Raw genomic sequence first — 27,269 nt, forward strand, 5'->3', positions numbered from 1 at the left:
TCAAAAACAGCACTGCTAAATTTTCTTGGGGCAGTGTCCACTCTGCCACCTACAAAATACTGACCCAGAACTCCCTCCTCCGGCAGCACTAAGCTCACCTGGGTACCCGCGCACTGTTGAAAGCTAGGCATGAGACCTCCGATTCGGTAGCCCGAGGGTCTACAAAGTGGGAACAGGCGGACCTTATTCGGGGGGCTCTAAAACAGCGTACGTGTGCCTTCGATGAACTCAGTGTGAATGCTCGTGCCAAAAGAGAAATGTACGCACCCCTGACTTTTGTAAACATTTACCAGGGGCCATACGCGAACCATATCTTCTCCCCAATTTTCTTTGTCAATTTCGACCCATCCCACCTATCTGCCCTCTCTGCAAAGCACAGAAGGCAAACCTGAAGATAATCCACCTAAAATATCCGGCTTCAACTTCACCCGCGGATGCGGTGGCGCTCCCTATTGGGAGGACTGGAGGCCTCACTATGCTTCATGGACCCAGAAAGGCAGAAGATGCGTTACCAGCCATGCTGCTATTGTCACAGACCTTTTAGGTATGAACGTTGTAGTCCGGTGGGGTCCAATAGGGAGCCAGGAAGCATGGGAGGCGCAATTTGATCGGCGCTATAAAGTTTTCACTCTTCCTCTTTTTGATGCTGATGTCAAGCTTTATTCATTGACACGCTCTCGATACGCCCTGCAGCCTCCCTAAAAGAAAACGCTCGAAGGTTTGTTTTCTTTCGCCTGGCTTAAAAGCTATCCTACGTCCTTAAATAAGGCGCAAGTAGGCTGTCATTACAAGGACATATGAAAAGCAGTGGGGCTTGAGGCATAAAATTGTTTAGGCACCTAGCGACTACACACATGGCTAGAGGAAACTACGTGGCGTAAAGGAGCATGAGACGCCTAAATTGAGGTAAAGCAAAGTAGGGGACATATGTGTGCTCCCTCACTGGTCACTGCGTCAAAAAAATATTTCATATCGGCGAATAAAAATGGCGCTCTCTACCCTCTCAACACCATATTTCGAAACAGGAGAAAAAAAGCAAAGAAAACAACTCAGGGACTCCACCACGCCCATCAAGACGCCTTCAGGTGGCGCTCGGTTTGTTGAATTCTAGCTTTCTAGCTTATTCTCCCGGAGGTTGAGTTTTTCCTCCCACACCGCCCCCGCATTAATTGGTCCATCCTTGCGTCCAGCCTTCTCGCGCACGATTGCACAGCTAACACCTTGTGTCGTGTCTTCTTCGGCAGCAGGCTTCTGCGGTTTCTTGACCTATAGTAATCGTGTGCAAACGATAGCCCCGATTATCCGGGTTGTTGGAAGCACATACATATAGGTCAGAAGACTACAGTCAACAGCGGCGCAGCCACAGAGGAGCACTTCTCTTCATATCACTGTCCCATCGATTAAAAATTACCGCACACTACTGCTGAGCACGCCTTTCCATGAGGCTCCTTTTCTTAGACCGTCCGCCAGCCTCCTGTTTCTGTAGCATTGGAACCATCTACTGCAGTTCCTCAGGGAATTGGTGCGATTTCCAGCAATGACTCTGGATGGATACTGGTTGATTATCGTGGGAGTTGCTCACGTACAAACATGCCGTCGTCGTTTTTATAGTCAGAACGAGCCCTTTCCTGTCTCTTTCCTGAATATTTTCTTTCCATCCATACAGCTCCTTGAAAGAAAACCTTCTACATATTCTTCTTGTATTTGTTCTTGTCTAAAAGCTCTTCTACCTCATTAAGTGTGATAGAGGTAACCCGCAATTACTAACAGATACCCAAAACTTGTGGGTTGAGGTATAGCAATAAAATGATAGGGATGCGTGAGCAGGAATTTAGAGACTACGCTGAAGGCTATAGGGAACGTCGCAACTGCCTCCTAGCAATGATGCAATTAGGAAATTGATCTTCTATGCCTTCCGTAACAAACTTTCATTGTGGATTTCGGTATTTGTGCTAGCTCTTCAAAACTGAGCTGCTAGCACTATTGTTGTTCAGATCATCGTAATGGGTCTTCAGCCAACAAGTCATGTAGCCTTAGCGATATGCCTTAAAAACTCAGACAATTTGAACGTATGTGCGGAAGGGCAAATATCTTTGCCAAATAAAATTTCCTTCTAAAGGAATGTGCACCTCACGAGAAAAACAGGGTTGGTATAAGTATACAATACTAGATTAATAAACTCATTTTCTGCATTGCGGCTGAGGTACGAACCAACAAAAAAAAATTGGTGAAAAGAGCGTCAATATTTAAACGGAAACTCAAATTCTGTAAGTTGCTTATTATGAAGATTGTAACCAAAAAGTCAGATTCCAAATTTTTGGCCGACGTCACTTTTTGCTTGTGGTAAGGCCAATTTTGCAATGTAAAATTCTGTCGAAATCCAAACGTTTTCGTGTCCTTATGCTTCCTACTATATGATGGTTGTTTCGACATTTCAGTGATATAACGTATCAAATGTATGTGTAAGATTTATGTGCAGATATTTCACAATATTTGAAGTAACGCTCAGTTTCGCGGTAGCAACAAAATTGTCTAGAAAGTCCAGGAAGCAGTGAAATTTATTTAACGTCGCTAGTGTCACCATTAAACTCATAGCTGCGCCGGTTACAGTCAAATGAAGTACATTGCGCTATTCCCCCGCCTGGTGCTGTTTTTTGCCGCAGTTGTCGAGTGAGTATTTTCAGATAGGATAGCTTAATACAAACTTTTGAAACAAGAAATGCTTCACATATTTGATGTATATAACTGACTCTTAGCTGGAGAGGCACTATCGAATGAACTGTAATGTCATGATTGACGTCATGTTACACATGAACATTGGTTATTCTGTACGCTCTTCCTGCTTCCTGCCAACTGCGCGTTTGGCTGCAAACAAAACAGGCATGGTTATGACCTCGTGTTGTAATTACAAATCACATTCTCACTACCATTTCTTGCACGCAGTGTGTTAAGTATTTGATTGCCGAAAACAGGAATCTTAAGTGTACTTACCCTAACACCGGTGACTAAAACAAATGCTGTTTTACGTTAAGGTATTTATGGCTGCATCCCGGCCTCGGCGGCAGCTTTTCGATGGAGGCGAAAAGCAAGGCGCCCGTGTGCTGTGCGATGTCAGTGCACGTTAAAGAACCCCCGGTGGTCGAAATTTCCGGAGTCCTCCACTACGGCGTCTCTCATAGCCTGAGTTGCTTTGGGACGTTAAACCCCACCAACCAACCAACCATTAATGGCTGCCACTCGTGTTGCGTTGGTTAAATTCTAAGACGAGTTACCAGCTCCGATTGACATACTTAACATCGGCAGTTTGATTGTGTTCTGGACAAATACTGCATTTCATTGTTTGCAGAAATGCACTGTACAGAAGGTGCAAGCTTGGACTCCGGTGTATAAGATGCCTTCTTTCTGTGCGCAGTTCTTAAAGTGTTCGTCGGCATGAGAAACTCCAAAGACATTTCTTCAGGAAGCATTGTTTATGGCCGACAGACAAACGCGAAAAAGTGAGATAGCAGTAGACGTAAAGCATGAAATAGGCAAAAAGCATAAAGCATGTTGCGTCGTCAACTATTCTAAAGGTTTCTAATGCGTCAGTTAGGGCGGCAGCTTTAAAGGGAACGGTTTCCCGCCAGGTGTGGGTAAGGATTTATCTGCTTTTCAGTGTCTTCTGATAATGCTAAATCTTACCGTAATATAATTGTGATCAATTTCAGTGAAGCGATCTAAATGACATAGAAGCTTGATTTGATAAGAAGTTAAAAACAAACAACAATCAACATTGGGCTCATACAGTTGCAACTAAATTTTGTTATTATGTTTACTGCTGCATCAACTAAAAGGTTTAAACTTTCTCGCGTTTTACGGTAAAAGCAGAACAATTATATACAGTTTTAACTACAATCGGCAGTCACACTATATTTACTCTAAAAGAAATATTGCTTCGTATTGCATCTTATCTTTTTTTTGGATGCCGTAGGTTCCCATTCACGTGCTCAGATAGCTTTGTTTGAATTTTTTCATGGTCGATAAGAATGGTTTCATAGTACTCTGTAGAACAGCCACTTGTGGAAATTTCGTTGAAATTTTCTGCTTTTTAAGAGCGCTGAGGTAAGTCTGGTACTCATTGTTTTCCCACGTTTTCGGGACTTCTTTTTGCAAAGCAATTACATTTGCTTCCCGTATTTTCTACTTTATACAGCAATTCTACTGATGCACAAAAATCAGTATTGGCTTTACTAATAGTGACGTATCTGGTCATGGCCGCACGTACCCTAGCGAAGACACTGTATGAGTCACAATAACCTCATAGAGATTTCTCATACTAAACTCATACAAATATCATAAACCTCATATATTTCTCATACGTTGAACGATATTTGTACGAGATGATATGAGATTTGTACGAGTTTAGTATGAGAACTCTGTATGAGGCTATTCTGGCTCATAGGTATTCTTCACTAGGGTACGAGCACTGCTGTTACCAGGCATAGTTATTAGTCTTACTCAAAATTTTTCCATGAGCCAATTATATGAAATTATAGAAGCATGCAGACCATATTATGCTGAAATGTATATTGTGAGCGCAACGCGTGAACTTTCACCTCTTTAATCTGTATAGATCCATCATCATCATCATGATTATCATCGCTGACTGCTGCTCGGAGTGTCGCGCGGTGTGTGCCAGCTGGTTCTGGAATAGAACAGACGTTTTGTGCAAGTGCTGTCCCACAAGTGGCGGAGGTGCGATTCGTATTCCCCACCTCTCGCTTTAGACCCACGTACCGTTCTCCCTGGAGCTCCGTTCAGGTCTTCGCTTGCGTCAACGGCCCTGTGCTACGGATGAGGGCAACGGTGCTCGCTCACCCCCGGCGTCTCCTGCTCCTACTGCGGCTGCCCCTGCCTGGACTGTCACCAGCCGCCAGCGCGATCCTCAAATGTTTGCTGGCCTTCGCGGTGAAGATGTCGACGACTGGCTCGATAACTACAACAGGGTCAGTATATTTAACCGCTGGGATGACGCTCATAAACTGCTCAATCGCGTCTTCTACTTGGCTGACGTAGCCACAACCTTGTTCCCCAATCACGAGGATGACATCGCTGATTGGCCTACATTCACGGACCAGCTAAAGAAAATTTTCGGCACTCCGGCTGGTCGCTCAGAGCAGGCAAAGAAAAAACTTGAGGCTCGTCTCCAGCAGCCCGACGAGCCCTATACATCGTATATCGAGGACGTTCTGGCCCTTTGTCGCCGTGTGGACGCTGCTATGACTGAATCTGAGCGCGTTCGCCACTTAATTAAGGGCATCAACACTGCGGCTTTCAATGCTTTCGTGGTTAAAAATCCGTCGTCCGTGTCTGACATCACATCCACATGCCAACGACTGGACCAGCTACAGTCGTGCCGCCTCGTGCAAGACCCCAGTGATGGTGGCTCCCTCATAGATGGAAATGTGCGGCCCCGTTACACAAGCTCGTGTCTTCCCAAGTGTTTTACACCTGGTTCACTGAATGTAAAGACGCCTTCAAAGCTCTCAAGCAGGCACTCACTTCCACTCCTGTGCTTCGCCATTTTGACGCTAACGCGCCCACCATGCTTCACACAGACGCCAGTGGCCACGGTATTGGCGCGGTTCTCTTGCAACGCAACACAGTGTCTGAAGAGCAAGTCGTCTCATACGCCAGTCGTACGCTTACTGCAGCTGAGCGTAACTATACTATTACCGAGCAAGAGTGCCTCGCCGTTGTTTGGTCGGTTCAAAAATTTTGACCTTATTTGTATAGCCGCCACTTCACCATGGTCACAGACCATCACGCACTCTGTTGGCTGTCATCGCTGAAGAACTTATCGGGTCGACTGGGTCGCTGGGTACTACGTCTTCAAGAATACACCTTCACCATCACTTATAAATCTGGGCGAAAACACCTCGACGCTGACGCCCTCTCTCGCTGCCCATTGCTACCTACTGACGCGGCCCCACATATGGTATCCTCTCCCTCCTGCCATCCGAGTCAGCCTTCTGCTGGCCACCTGAATGTTGCACCCATCGCTATAGCTCCACTCGAGAACAATGCTGATTTCTCGTCCCTGCAGCTGACTGACCCTTACTGCCGCACAATCATCGCTCGCCTCCGTGGACAATCAGTTGTCCCAAACAGTCGCTGGCGCCGTCAGCTTCGTCGCTTTCGATTTCACAATGGAACACTTTACCGCGACGTTTATCACCCTACGGGTGAACACTGGGTGCCCGTTGCCCCCGCTCCCTTCGTTTTAAAATTATGGAGGCTTACCCCGACGACCCCACTGCTAGACATTTAGGCCACTTTAAAACTTACGACCGTATCAAGAGCCGCTACTTCTGGCTTGGGCTTTCTGCCAGCGTCGCCAAATACATTTCATCATGTCCGTCTTGCCAGCATCGAAAGCGTTCAACATCCCCTCCTGCTGGCCTACTGCAACCTGTACCTTACCCACCTGTGCCTTTTGACACGGTCGCCATTGACTTGTTTGGTCCTCTATCTTTTACGTCAGACGGCAACCGTTTTGTTGTCACTGCCATCGACCATCTAACGCGGTACGCTGAAACCGCACCTCTTCGCTCCGGTGCCGCCACTGAAGTCGCCGATTTTTTCCTGCGTGCGATAATTTTGCGTCATGGTGCTCCTCATATTCTCATTAGCGACCGTGGAAAGACATTTCTTTCTCAAGTCCTTGAGGAAGTACTGCGCGAAGCCAACACCGTCCATAACACTTCTTCTAGCTACCACCCTCAAACCAACGGACTCATCGAGCGGTTTCATCGCACTTTGTCCGACATGATATCCATGTATATCGCTCCTGATCACCGGAACTGGGACAAAGTTTTACCTTTCGTCACCTACGCCTACAATTCCGCTGTTCAGCGCACTACTTGTTATAGCCCTTTCTTTTTAGTTTATGGCCGTCAACCATCGACAGTATTCGACACTACTTTCTTCTCTGCTCCCTCTACGTGTGAATCTCTGGGCGAAGCGTTTGCCACACGTATGGCCCAGTGTCGCCAACTTGCCCGTTTGAACACTGAAGATGCTCAACAAGAGCGCAAATCCCTGTATGATCAACGCCATCGAACTCCCTCCTTTTACCCCGGTGATGAAGTTCTGTGGACACCAATCCGCATTCCTGGCCTGTGTGAGAGTTCCTCCATCGTTACATTGGCCCCTATACAGTACTCCAACAAGCGTCTCCGGTGAACTATCGCGTCATTCCCTCGCACACCATCGCAGATCGACGTCGTCGCCCCGAAGAGATCGTCCACGTCTCGCGCATGAAGCCTTATGCCCATCGTCCCTCATCCCTGTAATCAGCGACCAGGGTGGCCGCTCTTTTGTCGGGGGGAAGATTTGTGTGAGTGCAACGCGTGAACTTTCACCTCTTTCATCTGTATAGATCCATCATCATCATCATCATCGCTGACTGCTGCTCGGAGCGTCGCGCGCTGTGTGCCAGCTGGTTCTGTAATAGAACAGACGTTTTGTGCAAGTGCTGTCGCGCAATATGAATAGTACGACTACTTCCTCGGTAAGTTGCTGCATATTGTGCATCAACTTACCCACCAAAATGTGGCATGCAGACCTGGCGTGGCTGTCCTTTTCTTGGCTCTCAACAAACTGGCAAAGCTGTGTCCACGCATCTGTGATGGCAAAAAACGTGGATGTAACAAAAATCACGAAACGCCGTTTGTGAAGTGTTCCTCTGAAATGATTACCTGTATTCCCTTCCCATGTCATGTGGAAATTTTGTGTCGGGAAAACCTGCCGTTGCGTCAATGACCAATTAGAGGAACAAGCTCAAAAGCTAAATAAACTTGACAGGTATGCACATTTAGTTGCTCATGTAAGTAATTGCAATGATGCGTGGCAGGGTTTGATCGAACAAAGATTCTCAGCACAAGTTCAGACCAGGCTGCCCGTGTTTGTTTAGAAGCCTATCACAGTAAGGAAGCCTGGCTGTGAGGGTATCAGCATCCCGTCCGTAATTCTTTTTTACTCTGAATTTCACAATCTGGAATGTGCTCACTACTGATGAGAAAAAGAAAACATTGAAAGAAAAAATTTAATTTTGCTTATTTTTACCTGCACCTGCCTACTCTATGTCAATTCAGTTATCAATATTGGTTCTCATTTCCCCCCTCCTCATTTTATGCTTTTCTCGCTGTATATAAAGTGTTACATTCTGGCAATAAAGCAATTGGTCGTGAGCGCTTGTCCTGTGTCGTTAGTCTCTATCTGAGTGTGTGTGTTTTGCTGAAATATTCCGCGGCTCACTATATCCGCTGCTTAAAAAGTGACCTTATAGCAAAATAAACACTTGTTGTATGCATTAGATAAAATAATGCTTTATCAGTTTTGGTACCAGTAATAATGCAAACAAACAGAATGTAATTACTATTAACTGGCAGAGATTTGTCATGTAAGGCGTTCTTTAAATATATCGGGTGCTCAGTCAAGCTGATATTTGAAATCTGATACCAAAAGAGCTAAACATTTCTTGCAACATTTGTTACCATCTCCACATGAACATGATACTGAATATTTTCTATAACTGGGCAATAAGGAGATTTACGATGATCGTGCTGGGCGATGTATGGCTGCTTAATAATACGCCTAATTATTGCACAGTAGAATAAGAATATTTGCAAAGAACTGCATGCATTTTGGAATTATTTAGTAACGACTATCCACCATATAAATCGACAGCTATGGTGTCCACCACTTTTAAATTATTTGTTCAGGTAGGAACAGTCGCAGTAAAATATATTAGAACAAATGACTGGCAGCTAGAGCTGCGACATCTCGCCATGGGGCACTGCGGTTCGCAGGTATGCCTATCGGGGCGTTATCACTTTCGCAGCACAAGGGAGGACGGCAGGAAGAAACTTTCTCATACGTGTCACCACCCGAGCGTATACGTTCCTCGTTTATGCGACAGTTGCGTGTGACAGTTCTTTTTATCGCAGTTCTTTGACCAGCAATTGTTTGTTTTAGTTTATTTTATGTCAGCAAAAATAAATTTCGCTTAACCTCCCTAATACTGAGGAATGCGAACTGCCCGTTACTCTGGTTATCAGCTTCTTCGTAAAACGCAGCGACACGCGTTATGATTTCGGTGATCTGGTGATCTGCGATGAGCGCTAGTATCTTTTACTCGCGACGTTACTGTTCCACTACATTGCAGGAACTTCAAAGCTGAAATATATTAAAATTCTCAACATTTCCTAAGTCAAGTTGTGTGATGGGAGGCCCTACGAAAATAGTTCACGAGCAGGGCTATAGATGTAACATCTGCCTATAATAAGTTTTTAGACTCATTATCGAAACATCATATGCTGGGCATCAATAATTTATGTTAGTTGCCTCCTGTAATTTCAGTAATATTGGTTTGGTATACTTTATGCACAACCATACTCGATGACCTTAAAGAACACTTCAAATTGCTTATATATACGCAGTAAATGACGTCTAGCAATGCTGCCTGCTGCTACACCACTTCTTGCTATACTGAGTGCCATCGCCGGCAAGCAGTTGGTATCGCTCAAAATATACGTAAGGTATAACGCAGATTCATTTTAAGGCGTTATTCCAAAATCAGCACTTTGACATCTGCATTTGATAGAGCATTTAAATTTATCGTTAGATTTCGCGGGTATCTCCAAGCATAGACCGTATTTGTTTGTTAAAAAATGTTGCGAAATGGTCTTTGTCGACTAACCTTGCCCTCTTTTTCCTAAAATGATGTGTGAAAAAAAAACAGTGCTATCCAATTCGCCGAGAACATTTATCAGACGCCAATTTAGAGACACGCGATTATATTGTAGACTGCCCCCGTAGGCTTTTCTAGGCATCGTTTGCCTCAAAGGTTTGCACTCCAAGATGGGATTATGACTACCTCAGCAAACAACACTTGATGACGATATTCATGGATGCTCTCGGGTGAATCATATATTTTTTTAATAACTTAGCCCAACCGATGCCATTGCATTTTTCTAGAATGAATCTATTTACAGTATTGACAGAACATTAAGATGGCGTTTAAAAATGGTTGCATGCTTTGATTTAGCGAAGATTGAAGGAATGCTTGTATTATATTGTAATTAGGTGGTGGCTGCGGCTAACTAAATATTTGAGGAAGGGTCTGTAGAATCTGGCTACCGACCGATTGGTACGGTACGACAAAAATTTTCGGGGTCCACAATGCGGCACTTCTGAACTTCGCCCCGGGTTTTATTTGGCCTTCGGTTCCATGAAGTCACACTTCTGATTACCTACAGTAATTTTAAAGTTTTTAGTTCTTATCTCCTGTAAATTTGTAAATTTTTCCTGTAAATTTGCAATATACCTGCCGCCTCAAATCATGTGCTTCATAATATTTCAATATTTTTCTGTGTGCCACTACAGGACGAAACTTTTGTGATAGAAGTTTTCACCGCTGTTTTTTATCTTGATTTCCCGCATGGTTTTTGTTCACTGGGCTGCAATAGAGATCACCTGCTGATGATCATTACATTTATCTCGTGGTTAAGCTGTAAATTCGCAATATATCTGCCATCTCAAGTCATGTGCTTTATAATATTTCAATATTTTTCTGTGTACCACTACAGGACGGAAATTGTGTATGATCATTACATTTACCTCGTGGTTAAGCTGTAAATTTGCAATATATCTGCCGTCTCAAATGATGTGCTTCATAATATTTCAATTTTTTTCTGTGTGCCACTACAGGACGAAAATTTTGTAATAGAAGTTATTCTTTATCTTGATTTCACGCATGGTTCTTGTTCACTAGGCTGCAATAGATATCACCTACTCATGATCATTATATTTCCCAGTTTTTCTCTCATAATTCATAAGGGCTGCCCTTATGCCCATAAGAGCAGCAAGCTATAAAAATGTTGGTCTCTTCCCTTACAGGGCTGGAAATGCGCCGATTAGGGCAAGGAACCATTGGCGTTGCCTAAAAGTCGTAAGATGGATATTTACACCCATATCATTTTAAAATGGTGCAAACTGCTCTGGAGACAGCTTTACACTACATATATATTTCCTTCTAGAGGTTGCCTTTGATGCCCTAAGACACACGGGAAAAAATTTGCCCACTTTCCGCTGTATTTAATGTACTTGTGGAAAGTAATCGACTAACAGTTTAGACATACGTTATATCATATCGTAGGTTTTTAAGAAAACTGTGTGGGTGGAGTGATAAATGTAACTGCACAGTTCTAGAAAGTAATCCTCATATATGCAACAGTATGAAGACCCAACGTTAAATGCATCATTTAGTTTTTTTGTGATAAAATATCAGCGTCCTCTATGAAAAAGCGTTCTGCTTTCGAGAAGTGACCAGCGCAGGCACTCAATAATTTATTACTTGGTCATAAGGGGTGATATTACATGCTGAAATAAATTATTTCAGTGCTGAATAGACAGCGGGGATGATGATGTAGTGAGCGTGCAGGACCTGGGTGAGCTAGCTGGTGCGCTGGAAGGAGGCTGTTGGCATGGACAATGGACAAACATGACAGGCCGCCTGGCGGCGTAGCGTCATAAGGCAATGTAGTGTGACATATTTTGGTGTTGTCAGGTTTCCTGATCACATGACGGGACGAAAAGAGCTGGAGTGTGAACGGCAGTTCACAGCGCGCTGCCTTACTAGAAGGCATTTCAGAAAACTGTATACAAAAGGAGGAATGGGGCTTGAATCAGCTTCTTGTATGTCTGCCTTAGGAGGCAGTCCACACAAGAGAAAATAGCTAGCACTGACGGATGTCCTCAAGATGTAGTTTGTCGACGACTAAAGCACAGAATGTTCATGTGGTCGTACCCCTCAACGCTTAATAAATTTAAATTTCCTCTAATTTTAATGCGATTGCGTTAATAGAGATCTGCTCTTAACAAAACCTACCATCGCCATTGCCAGCTCCAGAGTTGTGATTGAAAGATCGCTAGAATGGCTTTGGCAGGCAGCAGATGGCAGCGTATATCAGCGAGCTTGTGGTGCTCCATGTGTATTTGATTTTACGAGACAGCAAGACAGAGCAGCACTTGCGGGCGTTTCCAACTCAAGCGCCGTCATACAGATGGGAGTATTGGACTGAATCAGTTCACTAAATTCTTAGACCCGAGAGAGACACGCCACCCTTAAGCTAAAAATGTATTTTCGTAAAGCTTGGCTAAAACAATCTTTCTCCATCCCAATTTCCCAAGGTAGTAAGCAACCTTAACCTCCAATTTTTTGACCTCTCCTTAAACGCGGACTGAGCATTTAATGTTGCTTCACACATCAACTACTAGCCACGGCAGGCAGCCTGCCTTTTACGCTGACTACGCGGCCTCCGAGGATGGCTATAGCGCACAGTCGATTAGCGGACGCCTAAATGTAGCGCTTATAGAGGCACACAATAAAGATTTCTGTTTTTAAGGGTTTAAGGAAGTGCGGAAAGCCGAACCTAGTGATGGTAGCCACTAACACTCTCGTGTCATACTCACAACCCCAGAGCTTAAGGGTTCGCCTCATGTTCACCATTCACGTCTTCAGTGTTCAGATTTCACAGTGCGTGTCTGAATTTTTATGAGGTTTAATAGATGCTATTTTCAGGGAAGAATTTATGGCACTAATAAGAAACATTGGTTATAAAAAACATGACAAACTTTGCACCTTTTGTAACAAGAGATCCCCTCTTAAGGGGCTCAAATTTCGCTATCCAACCTCTCCCGCGTTCGTTACAGCTGATGTCGGTTGGAACGTTAAACTACAAAAACCAAAAAATGATGCGATCAGGCTTGCAATTGCTTTTGGTCAGCTTCAAGGAAGGGTTAATGTTGCCCTCTTGCTGATCTGCAGTGATCTTTGAAGAGCTACCAAACGAGGTACCCTCCGAGTGTGTCATTTACCCTTCTTAAGAACAGCCTTGCTGTTTGATTGTACGATTCGGAATTTGGCGCTCCCCAGAGAAGACATTGCGTGAATGTTTTTTGCAGTTCAAAAAGACGAGATTGCTCACTACTTCCATTCATTGAGTATCGCACTCTGTTATTCTTGCCTCCGGTGTTGCTAATTCGCTTTTGCCAACATTACTTAATTCACAGTATTCTGGCATCTTTGAAGGCATATGGAATGGAATGCCATCTCACCTGTAATATAGTAAGAATGGTTTTAATTTTACACTGTGAGGTTGACCCTAAAACGCAAGAGTTTTCCAAACAATATGCCGGGCGGTTACATTTTATTGAGCTACCCAGGAAATATATCTTCACCGCTTTCAAAATTGAAACAGCCATTTCTGAAACCGCATTTAAATTTTGTATGTCTAAGTTCTGCATAAAGCCTATTTTTTACATAGCGATATTGTAGCGCAAAACAGACAAGACACACGAGAAGACCGAACAACACGAGCGCTACTTCCAACAAAACTGTATTACACACATGCACCACATTTATTCGCCAAAGCTACATTTATACATTTATTATACATTATACGGAAGCCAAATGCTACCGGAGAGACATGTGTTAGCACTCCGTCGATTTGTTTATGTGATAAGAAAATGTCTTTTCTCTGGCAATGATACTGTTAGCACATGTGATATCTTGTCTTTGGCGCATAAATGCACTGCATGTGTGTAATAAAGTTTTGTTGGAAGTAGCGCTCGCGTTGTTCGGTCATCTCGTGTGTCTTGTCTGTTTTCCGCTACACTATCGCTATGTTCAAGCACCAACAAGCCGAAAAAGCTGCGCTTTCGATCTATTTACAATAATTTGAATATGGGAGCGCCTGAAGCATCAATTATGAATTAAGTTTTCCGTCCTCTGCAGTAAACAGCCGGTTAATATTATGACATACATGGAAAGCTCTTCTTCACATTTCTTTTCTTTTAATAGCCATGTGTAAAAAATTTATTTATGAAAAATGTGGAGAATTGACGCCATAATTACTAAAGGATTAGAAGCAATATGAACGCTGCTAGTTCATGTTTGGAGCCCGACGTACTTGTTGTCGGGTGTTTTGCTCAATTCAATTGTTAGCATTCGTTGGAAGTTGTGGATTAAATCATCTCCCAGTGCTCCCAGCCCGATAAGGTGATCTGAACCTTCTGCAATAGTGGACTGCCAGCGCACCTACACACTGCCTAAGGTACTGAGGCCTCGTCATGAAATACACTCCGGCCTCAATTCAACACCCAGAAAAGAAAGCTGAAAATGATTAGACATTCAATGGCCCCTAGTGCATTTACCTGGTCCTGTGGCATCTAGATGTACGCATATCACAAAGCACTCAATAATCGGAACTGTCGCAAAGTTTGGCAATTAGCACGCACTGGTAATCAACAAGTACTCGGACGTGTCTTCAGGCAATAGCAACTGCCTCCAGCAGCAGGTCTCCTCACCTCAATCCTGTCACGGGGTTCAAGGACGTGCTCTCACGATAAATCAGCTTTCGACATTGTCGCCTACCCTGTGACATACTCAGACCACGGCCGCTCAATGGAGGCGCACTTGGGTGCGGCCCGTCGCGTCGCCCAAGAGAGCCGTATTGCGCCTAGTTCTCATCGCCAAAGCTGCGGCGCCACCGCTCCGGGACGAGTCCAGTTGACAGTTGACAGCCGTGTGGTGCGGAAGCGGGTTCCATCGCTCCTCCGATTGCACGTGGCTACCGGAAACGGACGGACTGGCGACAGCGGAAGCTTCCGAAGCGTCAAATAGATGAGAGATGAGTTCTTTCTTTTATTAACATTATTTTGTTTTCAGCTAGTTAGGTTAGGTGCAGCCTAAAGAATAGATTTTAGCTCTTGGTCCTAGCGGCCTGGTTTTTCGTGCCGGCAGCTAGGTTTTCTTGGCGTTCATTATTTAGCTATCTTGTTTAGATAAATATTTTTTTTCTAGGCTATTGGCATTCGCAGAATTGGTTTTTAACGCGTGTTTGCTAGTCGTTTCTTGTGTCTTCTTTTGGCAATTTGTATATTCTGAGAATTCGTAATAGATATAGTTCAGTCGATGAGCGCTTAAGATGTGCAATCAAAAGAAGGTAAAGTGTCCTCAGTGTGAGGCGCAGGTTAATTTCAAGGAAACGCGTTTTGACTCTGTAGGTGAAGCGGAAGGCAGCGACTTTTTGGGTCGGTGTTGCGTACTGAGTGCGCGTCTAGATAGATTTGGTCAAGAAAGGGGCAGTTTAGTGTCTAGTGTGGATGATTTAGAAAATAAGTACGTTTGTTAAGAGCGGAAAATCAGAAACTGCTTGGGCAGCTTACTCAAATTGAAAAAAAAAAGGGGGCGACTTTATCCTTGGAACCAACGAAGACGAACATTTCAATGCGGGCCACGTGGCTGGGGCCAGCACTGACATGGAAGGCATAAGCAAAGTAGGTCGGGCGGATCCGAACCGTCAGAGTTATTTAGAAGCAGCAAAGACGCCAGAAAAAAAATGAAGTAAGGAAGAATGAAAATCCCAGAGACAAGGACACAGATAACCGAAAGCAGGAGCCAACGGTTGGGAGAGGGAGAGAGAAGGCCCAGGTGCTTATCGCCGGAGATTCTAACATGAACAGGTGCAAGCGAGATATCTTGGAACGTGTAAGGGGTGATAAGAGAGTGTTGGTTGAAGCCTACCCAGGGAGAACAATGAGGGCAGTGCTATAAGAGAGTAAAATTAGGCTGTTGAAGAATTCCGGAGAGCGCCGTATGGTAATAGTAGCCGCGGGGCTAAACGATGTCCTAAATGGTGACGCTTCAGGAGTGGTGGAAAGTTTTGCTAAGGGAGTTGACGAGATCAGGGAGATAGCACAGCAGACGCAGATAGTTGTATGCACAGTACAACAGGCGCTAGAATTGAACGGAAAGATGAAAAAGGACGTGGTGACAGTTAATCAGGACATAAAAAAGTTAAGCCTGGAGAAGCGTTTAGAAGTGGTTGAGGTAAACAGGGAGGTACATAAAGCAGGTTTTGGTAGGGCTTTTCAGCGAGATGGCATTCATTTTAACAGAAGGGTGGGAGCAGAGATCGGCTGGCACCTGGCAGGCAGGGCTGTAGCTTTTTTAGGGGGTCCGCGAGGACTCCGTGCACAGAGGTAGTTAGAAGTGAAGCAGAGGAAAATGTAATAATGGAGGCTGAGCCCCCCAAAATGGCAAAGAGTAGGTCGAGAAAGGAAAGTACAAAAAGAAATTTAACACTAGGATCAGCTACATAAACATGCAAGGAGGTAGAAAAAGAGCGAAATGGCTAGAGATAGAACAGCAGTTGAAGGATGACAAAATAGGTGTGTACGCTCTTTGCGAGACTCATCTCAGGGATCTATAAGATCCGCCGTTTATAGAAGGCTACGTCTGGGAAAGGTGAACAGAACGAGAACGGAAAAGAAGGGTGGAGGGGTAGGTATGTTGATACACCAGGGAACAAATTGGCAAAGAATTAAATCATCTTGTAAAGAACATATCTGGGTTTCAGGAACAATGGGCGGCATAAGGACAAGGCTAGGGGTAGTTTATTTAGGAACAGGTCATCAATGCAGGCAAGAAAACAGGGATCTTGTTGAATGTCTAAGTGACGATATAAGCCAGTTTGGAAACGGGGCCAATATTATTCTACTGAGGGACATGAACGGCCACATCGACGATCTGGATGGATACACGGATTGTAACGGCAAGCTAATGCTAGATTTCTGTGAAGGACACGACCTAGTTATAGTAAATAGAGAAAAAAAATGTGAAGGCCAAATTACGTGGGAATTCCGCAACAGGCAGACGACCATTGACTATTGTCTAATGTCGCATGAAATTTATAGCAAGGTCACAAAAATGGAAATAGACGAAGAAGGGGAGTGTAGTGTGGGAAGGGATCATAAACGTATTATTCTGCAGATGGGGCCCTTCATGAAAAGAGAAATGGAACTTAGACAAAACGTAAACGCAAAATTAAACGACAATCAATTAGCGCAGATAGCAGCAGACATAGAGGAAGCAATAGAGAAAAGCCCCATGGAAGACTGGGATTATTAACAGGTAGAACTACTCATAAGGAGGAAAATTCAGGAGGCTAAAGTAGCAAACCACTGGAATGGAAAGAGGAAGCCACGGAGCTGGTGGAATAAGGAAATCAGGGAAGCTATTGAACAACGACGGGCTGCTTCAAGGGAACACCGAATGGCAAAGAAAGCACAGCTATCTCAGGAGGAAACGGACCAAAAATGGGAATATATCGACAAAAGAAACTTCAAGTGCAGGCCCTCGTTCAAAGTAAAATAAGACAGTCCACCGATCGCTGGATGGCTGACGATGCCTCTAGAGGCTTAGCAAGAAAAATTCTGAAACCATATAAGCTGCCCAGGGAAGAATAATCGAAGAAAGCAGGATCGGATTCAAGATAACGAGGGAAATTGTTTAAAGGGACATAATGCAGTGAACTACATTACATCAGTTATAGCCGAGTCATTTTAGAGCGACGATAGGGTAATCTCCGCAAATCAGGAAGCAACACAAGGTAGCAGAATACAAAGCAGCTTAGAACTGACCAATCTAAACTGGAAATAGGCAGAAAAAAATATCCCTAAAACCACATCTACAGGAATAGATGAAATTCCGATCAAGCTGATTAATGAACTCGGTCTAAAAAAAAAGGAAACGTTGTTAAAAGCTCTGGAAACAGTCAAAACGAATACGCAAATTCCGGACAGCTGGCGGCAGAGTAAAATGAATTTGATTTATAAAGGGAAAGGAGACAGGATGCACATAAAATCCTACAGGCCGATTACCATAACATCTGTTATGTCTGTTACAGGTTAGCCATGCAGGTGGTGAAATTAAAGGTGCAAGCATGGGTTGAAAGTAACAAGATGCTCGGAGAACTTCAGAACGGCTTTAGAAATGGTAGGCGCTTAGATGATAGCCTGTTCATGCTTACCTAATGCATCGAAATATATAGAGTGGAAAATAGACCTTTGTATTTGGCCTTCCTGGACATAAACGGGGCGTATACGACAACGTAAGCAGGGAACTCCTGTGGAACATATTAAAAAAAGAAGGTATCGGTTATGAGATAATAGTGCCTACAGGAAATATACCTAGATAACAAAGTAGAAATTACGTGAGAAGGGATAAGAAGTACGGAGGATGTCAAAGTATGCAAAGGATTAAGACAAGGCTGTCCTCTATCACCGGTGCTGTTCATGCTTTATATGATAAACCTGGAACGGAGGATACAAGACAGTAACCTAGGTTTTAACCTGTCATATAGATTAGGTGGAAAGACGGTAGAGCAGCGCCTCCCCGGTTTGATGTATGCAGACGATATTGTGCTGCTAGCTGCGAGTCTGGAAGAATTGCAAAGTTAAGTACTGCGGAGACGAAGGGGACGCTCTAGGCTTCAGTTTCAGAGGAGTTAATTCGGGTCTGATGATTTTCAACGGCTCAACTGATCAGGGTCTTAAAATACAAGGCCTTGAAATACCTAGAGTAGCAGAATATAAATATCTGGGGGTATGGCTGAACGAATGATTGGCGTACATTGGAAAGCATGAGCAATCACTTAAGGCCAAAGGGCGAAGGAATGCCGAGATAATGAAGCATAAGGCATTTTGGGGATACAATAGGTAGGAGGTTTTGAGAGGTATTTGGAAAGGAATTATGGTGCCCGGACTTACTTTCGGAAATGCGGTTTTGTGCCTAAAGTCAGAGGTACAGTCGACATTAGAAACAAATCACAGATCCGTTGGACGATTAGCACTAGGTCCCCACGGCAAAACTACAAACGAGGCGGTACAGAGAGGTATGGGCTGGGCATCTTTCGAAGTACGGGAAGCTCAGAGTAAAATATTATATGAGGAACGCCTGAGGAAATTGGACAGTTACAGATGGGCAGCTAAAGTATTTAAATACCTGTACCTAAAAAGCGTTGACTCACAATAGAGTAAAAGAAGTAAGAAACTAACCAGTAAGTATGCTAATAATAAGGACGGAGAAATAAAGAGCATTAAGCAACAGGTGAAAAACACAGAAGGTAAAAATTGCATAAATTCGGTGGAAAAGAAACAGAGTGCGGAATTATACCGAAAGTGGAAAATGCAGATCTGGAAGGAAGATTTGTTTGATAACTCAAGAGGCAGTGCCCTACGTTTTGAAGCTAGATCAGGGTGCCTTAGAACAGGCAGCTACGAAAAGAAATTTAACAATGGAGATGACGCATGTGCTGGATGTGGAAACTCCACTGAAACAATTGATCATATTATACTCGAATGTAATGGTATCCATCCGGAAGTTGGTGCAGGCGCAATCACTGTTCCTGAAGCACTGGGGTTTAGAGATAACAGTGGCCAGGTGAATAAACCGGCGGTGGAAAATAGCAAAAAAACGACTGGAAGATTGGCGGCTTAAAAGCAGAGAAGTGACATAATGTTAGTAATGTAGGAACAAAATTTAATAAATAGAATGATGGTTTAGTTAACCATTCTGAATCAATAATTAAGATATAGGGAGAAAAATGAGCATGGCAGCTACTGCTACCACCCCGTTTCAAAGGGGACGCTCCTATATTCCATCCATCCATCCGAGTCCGGGCGGAGAGCTGCGCGCAGCGGGCGTGGCTGTGCTTTCGTTTCGGCGTCTGCGTGGTCGGCGCTTGCTCAATTTAGGATTATAAGCGGCGTTTCACACAATATGTGATGCTATGTGCAAGTTTGCTATTGATAAGGTGATAGAGGCAAGTCATCAGAGCAGAGGCAAGACAGCGCAGCTCGAACAGCCAGGCGTCTCGAACGGTGGTGCCGGTTGCCTCAAGGACAGCTGCCTGCCAACTGTGTTCTACGTCAAGTTTATATCAGAATTCAAAAACGCCTATTACTGTAGAAGCAAGGCATGCGACGCTTTGGCGGATGCGACCAGGGGTGCCCGAGAAGCGAAGCCCTGCGACGACTACTTCGGCTCCGTATGCAGTGCGGCCAGCAAGTTTACGCTCAAGGGTATCAACGAAAGGGACAAAAAATTCCTAATCGCAGCGCAAGCCCAGTGGGGAGATGCACCACACCTTAAGGGACCGCTTCTTTCCTATGCTACGTCGTGTAACCCAAGCGGTGAACCTTATGCCGCCGTGGAGCAACCGAGCTTCGACTTTCTCGAGATAACATCATCATCATCATTACCAGCCTGATTATACCCACTGCAGGGCGAAGGCCTCTCCCATATTTCTCCACTTATCCCGGTTATGTGCTAGCTGCATCCACTTGACCCCTGCGAACTTCTTAATCTCATCCGCCTACCTAACTTTCTGCCGCCCCCTGCTACGCTTTCCTTCCCTTGGAATCCAGTTTGTTACCCTCAGCGACCATCGGTTATCCTCTCTTCGCACTACATGTCCTGCCCATGTCCATTTCTTCTTCTTAATTTCCACTAGAATGTCGGTAACTTGAGTTATTTCTCTGACCCACTCTGCACGCTTTTGTATCTCTTAATGTTACCCCTACCATTTTTCGTTCCATAGCCCTCTGGGTTGTCCTCAACTTAAGTAGAACACTCTTGGTTAGCCTCCACGTTTCAGCCTCATAGGTGAGTACAGGCAAGATGCAACTGTTGTATACTTTCCTCTTGAGCGATACCGGTAAGCTGCTAGTCATAATCTGCGAGTGCTTGCCAAATGCGCTCCATCCCAATCTTATTCTTCTTGTTATTTCCCTTTCATGGTCCGGATCTGCGGTTACTACCTGTCCTAAGTAGACATATTCGCCTACTACTTCCAGTATTTCGCTACCTAATGTAAACTGCTGTTCCTTCCCGAGGCTGTTGAACATTACCTTAGTCTTCTGCATATTGATTTTCAAGCCTACCTTTCTACTTTTTCTGTCTAGGTCATCAATCATTATTTGCAGTTCATCCCCCGAGTTGCTTAGTAAGGCAATGTCATCAGCAAATCGCAGATTACTGAGGTATTCTCCATCTACCCTTATCCCTAACTGCTCCCATTCCGAGTCTCTGAATACTTCCTCTAAACAAGCTGTGAATAGTACTGGGGAGATTGTGTCTCCTTGCCTAACACCTTTCTTTATGGGAATTTTGTTACTTTCTTTATGCAGAACTATGATTGCTGTGCAGCCACTATATATATCTTCCAGCACTTTCACATACGGCTCGTCTACCCCCTGATTTTGCAATGCCTGCATCACCGCCGAGGTTTCAACTGAGTCAAATGCTTTTTCGTAATCAATGAATGCTATGTATAAGGGCTGGTTATATTCCGAGCATTTTTCTATCACCTGATTGATGGTATGAATATGATCGATAGTAGAGTACCGTTTCCGAAACCCTGCTTGATCCTTTGCTTGATTGCAGTCTAAGGTTGTCCTGATTCTATTAGTGATTACCTTAGTAAATACCTTATACGTAACAGACAGTAAGCTGATTGGTCTGTAATTTTTAAGGGCCTTAGAGTCCCCTTTCTTGTGAATGAGGATAATATTTGCGTTCTTCCATGGTTCCGGTACCGTCGATGACACCAGGCACTGCGTATACAGGGTGGCCAGTTTTTCTAGCGCGATATCCCCCCCGTCCTTCAACAAATCTGTAGTTATCTGATCCTCTCCAGCTGATTTCCCTCTTTTCATAGTTTCTAGGGCTTTCTTGACCTCGTCCTTCGTCACTGGTGGAACGTCTGACTGTTTTTTCCTACCGCCAATCTCATTACGGTCCTGACTACTTTGTATCTTGTTCACATTAGTGATGACGTTGCCCGCCTTGTCCCGTATCGCATACATCTGGTTTTTGCCTATGCCCAATTTCTTCTTTACCGCTTTAAGACTTCCCCCGTTTTTTTACAGCATGCTCAATTTTGTCCATGTTATACTTCCTTATATCGGCCACCTTGCGCTTATTGATTAGCTTTGATATCTCGGCCAATTCGATCTGGTCTGTTGGATTGGAAGCTTTCATACTCTGGCGTTTCTTAATCAAATCTTTCGTCTCCTTAGACAGCTTACCGGTATCCTCTCTAACTATCCTACCGCCTATCTCTACCGCGCACTCAGTAATGATATTTCTGAAATTATTGTTCCTTGCCTCTAGGGTAATGTCGCCATCCTCAGTTAAAGCTGAATACCTATTCTGTAGCGAGATCCTGACCTCTCCTGCCCTCCCCCTCACCGCTAATTCGTTGATGGGTTTCTTTCTTACTAATCTATTGCGTTCCTTCTTCAGATTTAGGCTAATTCGGGACCTCACCATCCGGTGGTCACTGCATCGCACTTTCCCGATTACCTCTACATCCTGCACAATGGCGGGGGTTGAACACATTATGAAGTCGATTTCATTTTTAGTCTCTCCGTTATGACTTTTCCATGTCCATTTCCGGTTCTTCCGTTTGCTGAAGAAGGTATTCATGATTCGTAAGAGGGCCTGTTGAAATTGGAGATTTCATCTCAAAAACAGACTCAATGCCGAAGATGGGCGAGAAGGCGCATGCGAAAGGAATCGACTGCTTGTTTCATCTCGAATGGGTTCAAAGTGGTACAAAAAAAGGTGTTCGCGGAGGGGTGTTTTCCAAGTCATTCGTGGTCTTCCGTTTACAACAAGAACGAGGCAGTCGTGTGCTTCGCTGAGTGCGCACCCATTTAGTTGCGTTTCAACCACTGTAATAACGTATTAGATATTGCAATCATGAAATCGGGACATGGACTGGGGCCATTTATTCAGCGTGCACTTTTCTGGAAACTTACAATTCAGGACGTAGCGTTCAACATTATTATTGTTCAGCCTGTTCCTCCCTTTTCACTGGAAATAATATTCAAGTGGGTACCACCACCTAAACATACTAGCTAACACAAACTGTTGCAAAAGAAACAACACAAGACAGCCAGTTCAACGACACGCCCGCAGGCTCAGGCAATTTTTTTCTCGTTTGATTATGAAGCCGCGTGATGCACAGAAGACACGCAAGCTTATTTTACAAGCGAAGAACGTTTCTCGAAAAAGGTTTACGTGCAAGCGTGATTTTTTCCACTGTCTAATTGATGTTGCCTGTCCAGTTGGTCAGCAGTGGTCGCGTTAGTTTGGTTAGGTCCTTAGTGTGACTGCGGTCTTCTCTTACGCAAATCAATTTCGGAAATTGCACAAAATAGGGAAGAATGGATGAAACTAACATGTGGCATAGCTTGCTGCTTCTTATGACCTGCGGTCACTTCATCACCTTGCTAACAAAGGTGCATGGTGATTTTCAGATACCTTAGGCGTCCATCATCAAGAATTTTGATAAGTCAAGGGTTTTGCAGGAATCACAAGGCACAAAGTTAATAAATGGATGGGGGCTAATAAAATAAAATAATTGACACTCTAAAGTAAGCACTAGAAGTTTTTAAACTTTGGTAATATATAAATAATGAAAACATGGGCAGGCACTGAAAACAGAATAAATAAAAATGTTTCATGAGATGCTGTAAAACTATTCGTATAATTTTTCTTCAAATGGACGTGCAAGATAACTAGCCAAGAATGCATTCGGTGCTAACTCTATGTCAGCTGCTGGTTCACACCACACATGAATGAATCCAAACTGACTCGAAAACTCCCTCGCAGCAGACGTGATATGGCAGTTGACAAGGTACTTTCATAATCACGAATGCCAAGTTTTATGGCTGCCTATTGTTGATAGATGCATTTGCAGACTGATGCTTGCAAGATGCCAACCTGCACAAAGCATGACAAAATGTGTATAATCTCAGTCGATATATTCTTTTTTTTTTTGCTAGTGGTACCTTCAGTATTTTCTCCGAGGTGAACACTGCAGCCCTTGCGTCAACTTTGTCGTTCCCGCCTTTGAATTGCCTTAGGCTGCTAAAAAGCGATACTATAGACCCCCTTTCAGAGCCTGCTTTAGGGCGTATCGGAAGCTGAAAATAAGATTCGGGTAAATGCAATGCACTAGTAAGGCACACAGAAGACATTGTTGTAAGATACTTGATGTGATCAAGAAGGTCCTTAATTTGCGCCACTGTGGATCTGGTTGTCATGGTTGTCACTTCGTACGTTTGTTTGGTTAGCCTTTGCTTCGACGTGCCTCCTTGGACCTGAATGTCTTCGATATGGCAAAGTCCAACTCAAACCAAGAGAGTCGCTCGTCATCTGACAAAAAGAGCGGCTTCTCTTGGTGTCTCCATGGCTTCACTTATGCGATGTTGGACAAGGCATACCATTTTGATATCATCGTCATAAAAGTGATCGTGGCGCAGCTATCTTGAAACACACATGCTTCAGAATGACACGGGGGGTTGTCCAGGGGGAAATGAAGTGTAGCTATAACAAGTGGGGAAAATAAAGCTATTGACCTACGCACATTAATTTTTTCAATATTGTTTGGCTCAACATGAGCCCGCGTGAGTAACTTAGCTTGTAATGTGGGCAGTTCGGGAACACGGAGGGGACAGCTGAAGGAAGCAGGATCTTCAGTTTTATGTTCTTCCTGTAATCGTCATCTGTGAAGTGCAGTGAGTACACCAGTGACTCGTCACTCGGCTCCCACCGGCTTCCTTTTCCATCCTAGCCCTCCCGAGATATGTTTTGCAGCCATGCAGCTCGACGTTGTGAATCGCACGGGAACTCATGGTAACCGATCTTTTCTTGCTTTCGGGGTGCACAGCGGCACACAGCAGTTGCCTGCCATGGTGCTGCATACGCTTAGGACGCTGTTGACACAGGCACCGATGCCGCGCATGCAGAACTATCGAACCACGCGGTTATGCTGAGTAGTCAAAACGATAACACGCGCCAACCCAGCCAGCGCGCTCCTTCCGCGTCGTCTGCTCGTCCGTGCCCGGCGTGCCGGCGGCGCTTTATCCTGGAGTGGTGGCGCCCCCGCGGAGAATGACGGCGGAAACTGTAACTTCTTCCAATACGCGCTTCCCCAGCCATTGAGGCGCGACGCGACGGGCCGCACCAAGTGCGCCTTCATTGAGAGGCCGTACTCAGACTCTCTCCGACTCACAAAGGATTGCGCCGATTGGTATGTGCCATCGGTCAACCATAAGCCCGCCTAGTGTGGCAGGAGCTCATATGTGGCTTTTCTTTGATCCATAACTCCTTTCCCAGGGAGTTCTGCACAGAAAGTCGCAGGATCAGGTCGGTGGAATTCTTGCACTCATTGAAAACTGGTTTTTACCATGCGATATTCACATCGAATGCATCCAAGACAACCACACAAGGCAACCACAATAAATTGCGTTAGACCCTCCAGATAATTTGTTTTCATAAGGACACTAATCTTAATATATTCTCGTCAATGCAGCTAACAATTTGGGATTTGGTGATGAAACAAAAGGCATACGCGAATATTTGCAAGAGTTAGTTGCTCAAAATAGTGTTTGCCGTTATGCATTACCGTGATAGCCTTAACCAGAAGTGCCAAAATTACATACCAATCTTTATAAGAAGAAAACGGCTGATTATTAAAGAGTAATTGCGCTGCCTGAATCCTTGTTACATTTAAATTTTAAGAACGTGTGGACAACACAGATTCTGCTCGGATGTTCCTGTATTTGTATTTATATATAAAAGCACACTGGTCGTAAAATATTGCAAAAAGTTTCCTCAAAATTCATACCTTTCAAATTCAGTTATAGCGCTCACAGTTCTGCATGGTTAAGTATTATGAAAAGGAAAATACATAGCTTTTCCATTTCGGCCTCATATATGATTTAAAAGTGATACCCCTTGATCATATAAAGGAAAACAAGGCTGTAGATCATCTTACGTGAATGCTATTAAGAGTACAATTAGTAATATTGATCTTTTATTCACTTTTCTTGCTCCCACTTATATTGTATTGGCTACTTCAACAGCTTAAATAAACAAGATATTGAATTGGATGTAAATATTCATGTTTACATAATTTTCTATTTCAATCTCCTCAGTGCAACCCATTCTCAAGGCAGAATAAATGCCCGGTTGGATGCGAGTGCTTTGCGGAAACAAGTCAGTCAAAGATGGGAGCGTGTCTCGACCCGTCTCTTCCGCTGCCTGCTGGATACAGCTCTGTGCCCAAGTTAAACAGGTGAGTGTGACTTGGGTGGAATAACTGATTTAAGCAGAGTTGAATGATAAATTTGTGGAAGCGCTGGAATAACTTATGCTACAAAACGTCTTTCTTATAGAGAAATATATTTGCCGCAGCAATCAATTCCAATAATAGTCAATATAATCTCGAATCGTGTGAGGACCACTTGAAGACAACAGCCCTAGTTAGAAACCTAGAAGTGTCATGCCATTCACTGTTTACCCAAATCAATACAGCAAAGGTTGTTTTAGCTGCCAACTGCCGCTATGCTTTGCTGATGTTGATAATGGCTTAGATATATTTATTTTTCTTTAAGAAGCAAATGTGGTTCTTTTATATATTATATTGTGATCTTTATTTACCCTTGAATGTCGCTGTTTATAGCTTATTTTGTCCCTTCTACAGCTTTTCCGTCTTTTTGCTTTGCCATAATTTGATTTTTTTTTTCAAACATTCCAAAATTACATCAATTTTTCTACATTCGTTTTCCTAAACCTTTCATTTTCACACGCCCACACCATCACAGATAGGAGTGTGAGCCATTGCTTCATATACAGATTTTGCATGCATTCTGCGAAACCGGCGTTCAATGGCTGTCGATCGAACTGTCTGTGGCATTCGCGAGTAGTAAGAAAGGATGTGGTGTCGCCTACGCATTGGGTGTTTCCTTCCAGGCGCAATGCAATGTGTGCACATTTACTGAACTTTGCCAGTGTAAAGGATAAATCGTGGTTCCTTTGATGTATTTACATTTTTAAATTTCGGCGTCCATAGTAGCCCGTATTCATGTGCGTGGCCCCTAAACCTTGCATTTCACATGCCTGGTTTCAGAGTTCTGCTTATTTATTCCCTCTGCAAAGTATTCGGTATACAATATAATGCGAGTGCGTGCTTTGTGTGTGTTCAAAAAAGAATTCAGGTTACTATTACTTTTTGCATTTACTCATTTCACTGTTTCTACTGTAGGGCATTAAGCTGGCCTGTTCACGCAAGAAATCATCTACGGTGCCTGAAAGTCGTAAGGCAAAACGTTTTTATGGCGCTTCCTTATAAGTGGTACAGTTGCCTTTTACCATAGTGAAGCCGTTGGAAGGACGTGAAATGTTCCCGCCCTTGTTCTTAGCGATATGAAATATTTATGACAAAAACTGTTTCCAAATGTTTCTCTATGGGACCGATGCGCGAAGCCTACAACTAAGCCTTTTAGAAATGTCCACCATAATACTC

General features: G+C 43.9%; 1 protein-coding gene across 6 annotated transcripts in view; it reads left to right on the forward strand.

Moving 5' to 3' along the window:
• The window catches only part of LOC146174449 (uncharacterized), a 56,633-nt gene that overhangs the window by 27,673 nt on the left and 1,691 nt on the right, over nucleotides 1-27,269 (forward strand). For 4 of the 6 annotated variants that reach the window (XR_014701753.1, XR_014701751.1, XR_014701752.1 and 1 more), the window contains 3 exons: nucleotides 10,942-10,993; nucleotides 25,900-26,039; nucleotides 27,009-27,060. Coding sequence is in view for 3 of the 6 variants with exons in the window: in XM_084583424.1 (XP_084439550.1) it covers nucleotides 25,926-26,039; nucleotides 27,009-27,060 (166 nt within the window). In the remaining 3 variants the exon portion in view is untranslated. Of the gene's footprint in view, nucleotides 1-10,941; nucleotides 10,994-25,899; nucleotides 26,040-27,008; nucleotides 27,099-27,269 lie in introns of all 6 variants that reach the window. The other 2 variants (XM_084583422.1, XM_084583423.1) reach the window with 2 other exon arrangements.

The sequence above is a fragment of the Amblyomma maculatum genome, chromosome 11, assembly GCF_055883805.1.
Source record: "Amblyomma maculatum isolate TAMU_Amacu chromosome 11, ASM5588380v1, whole genome shotgun sequence".
NCBI lineage: Eukaryota > Metazoa > Arthropoda > Arachnida > Ixodida > Ixodidae > Amblyomma > Amblyomma maculatum.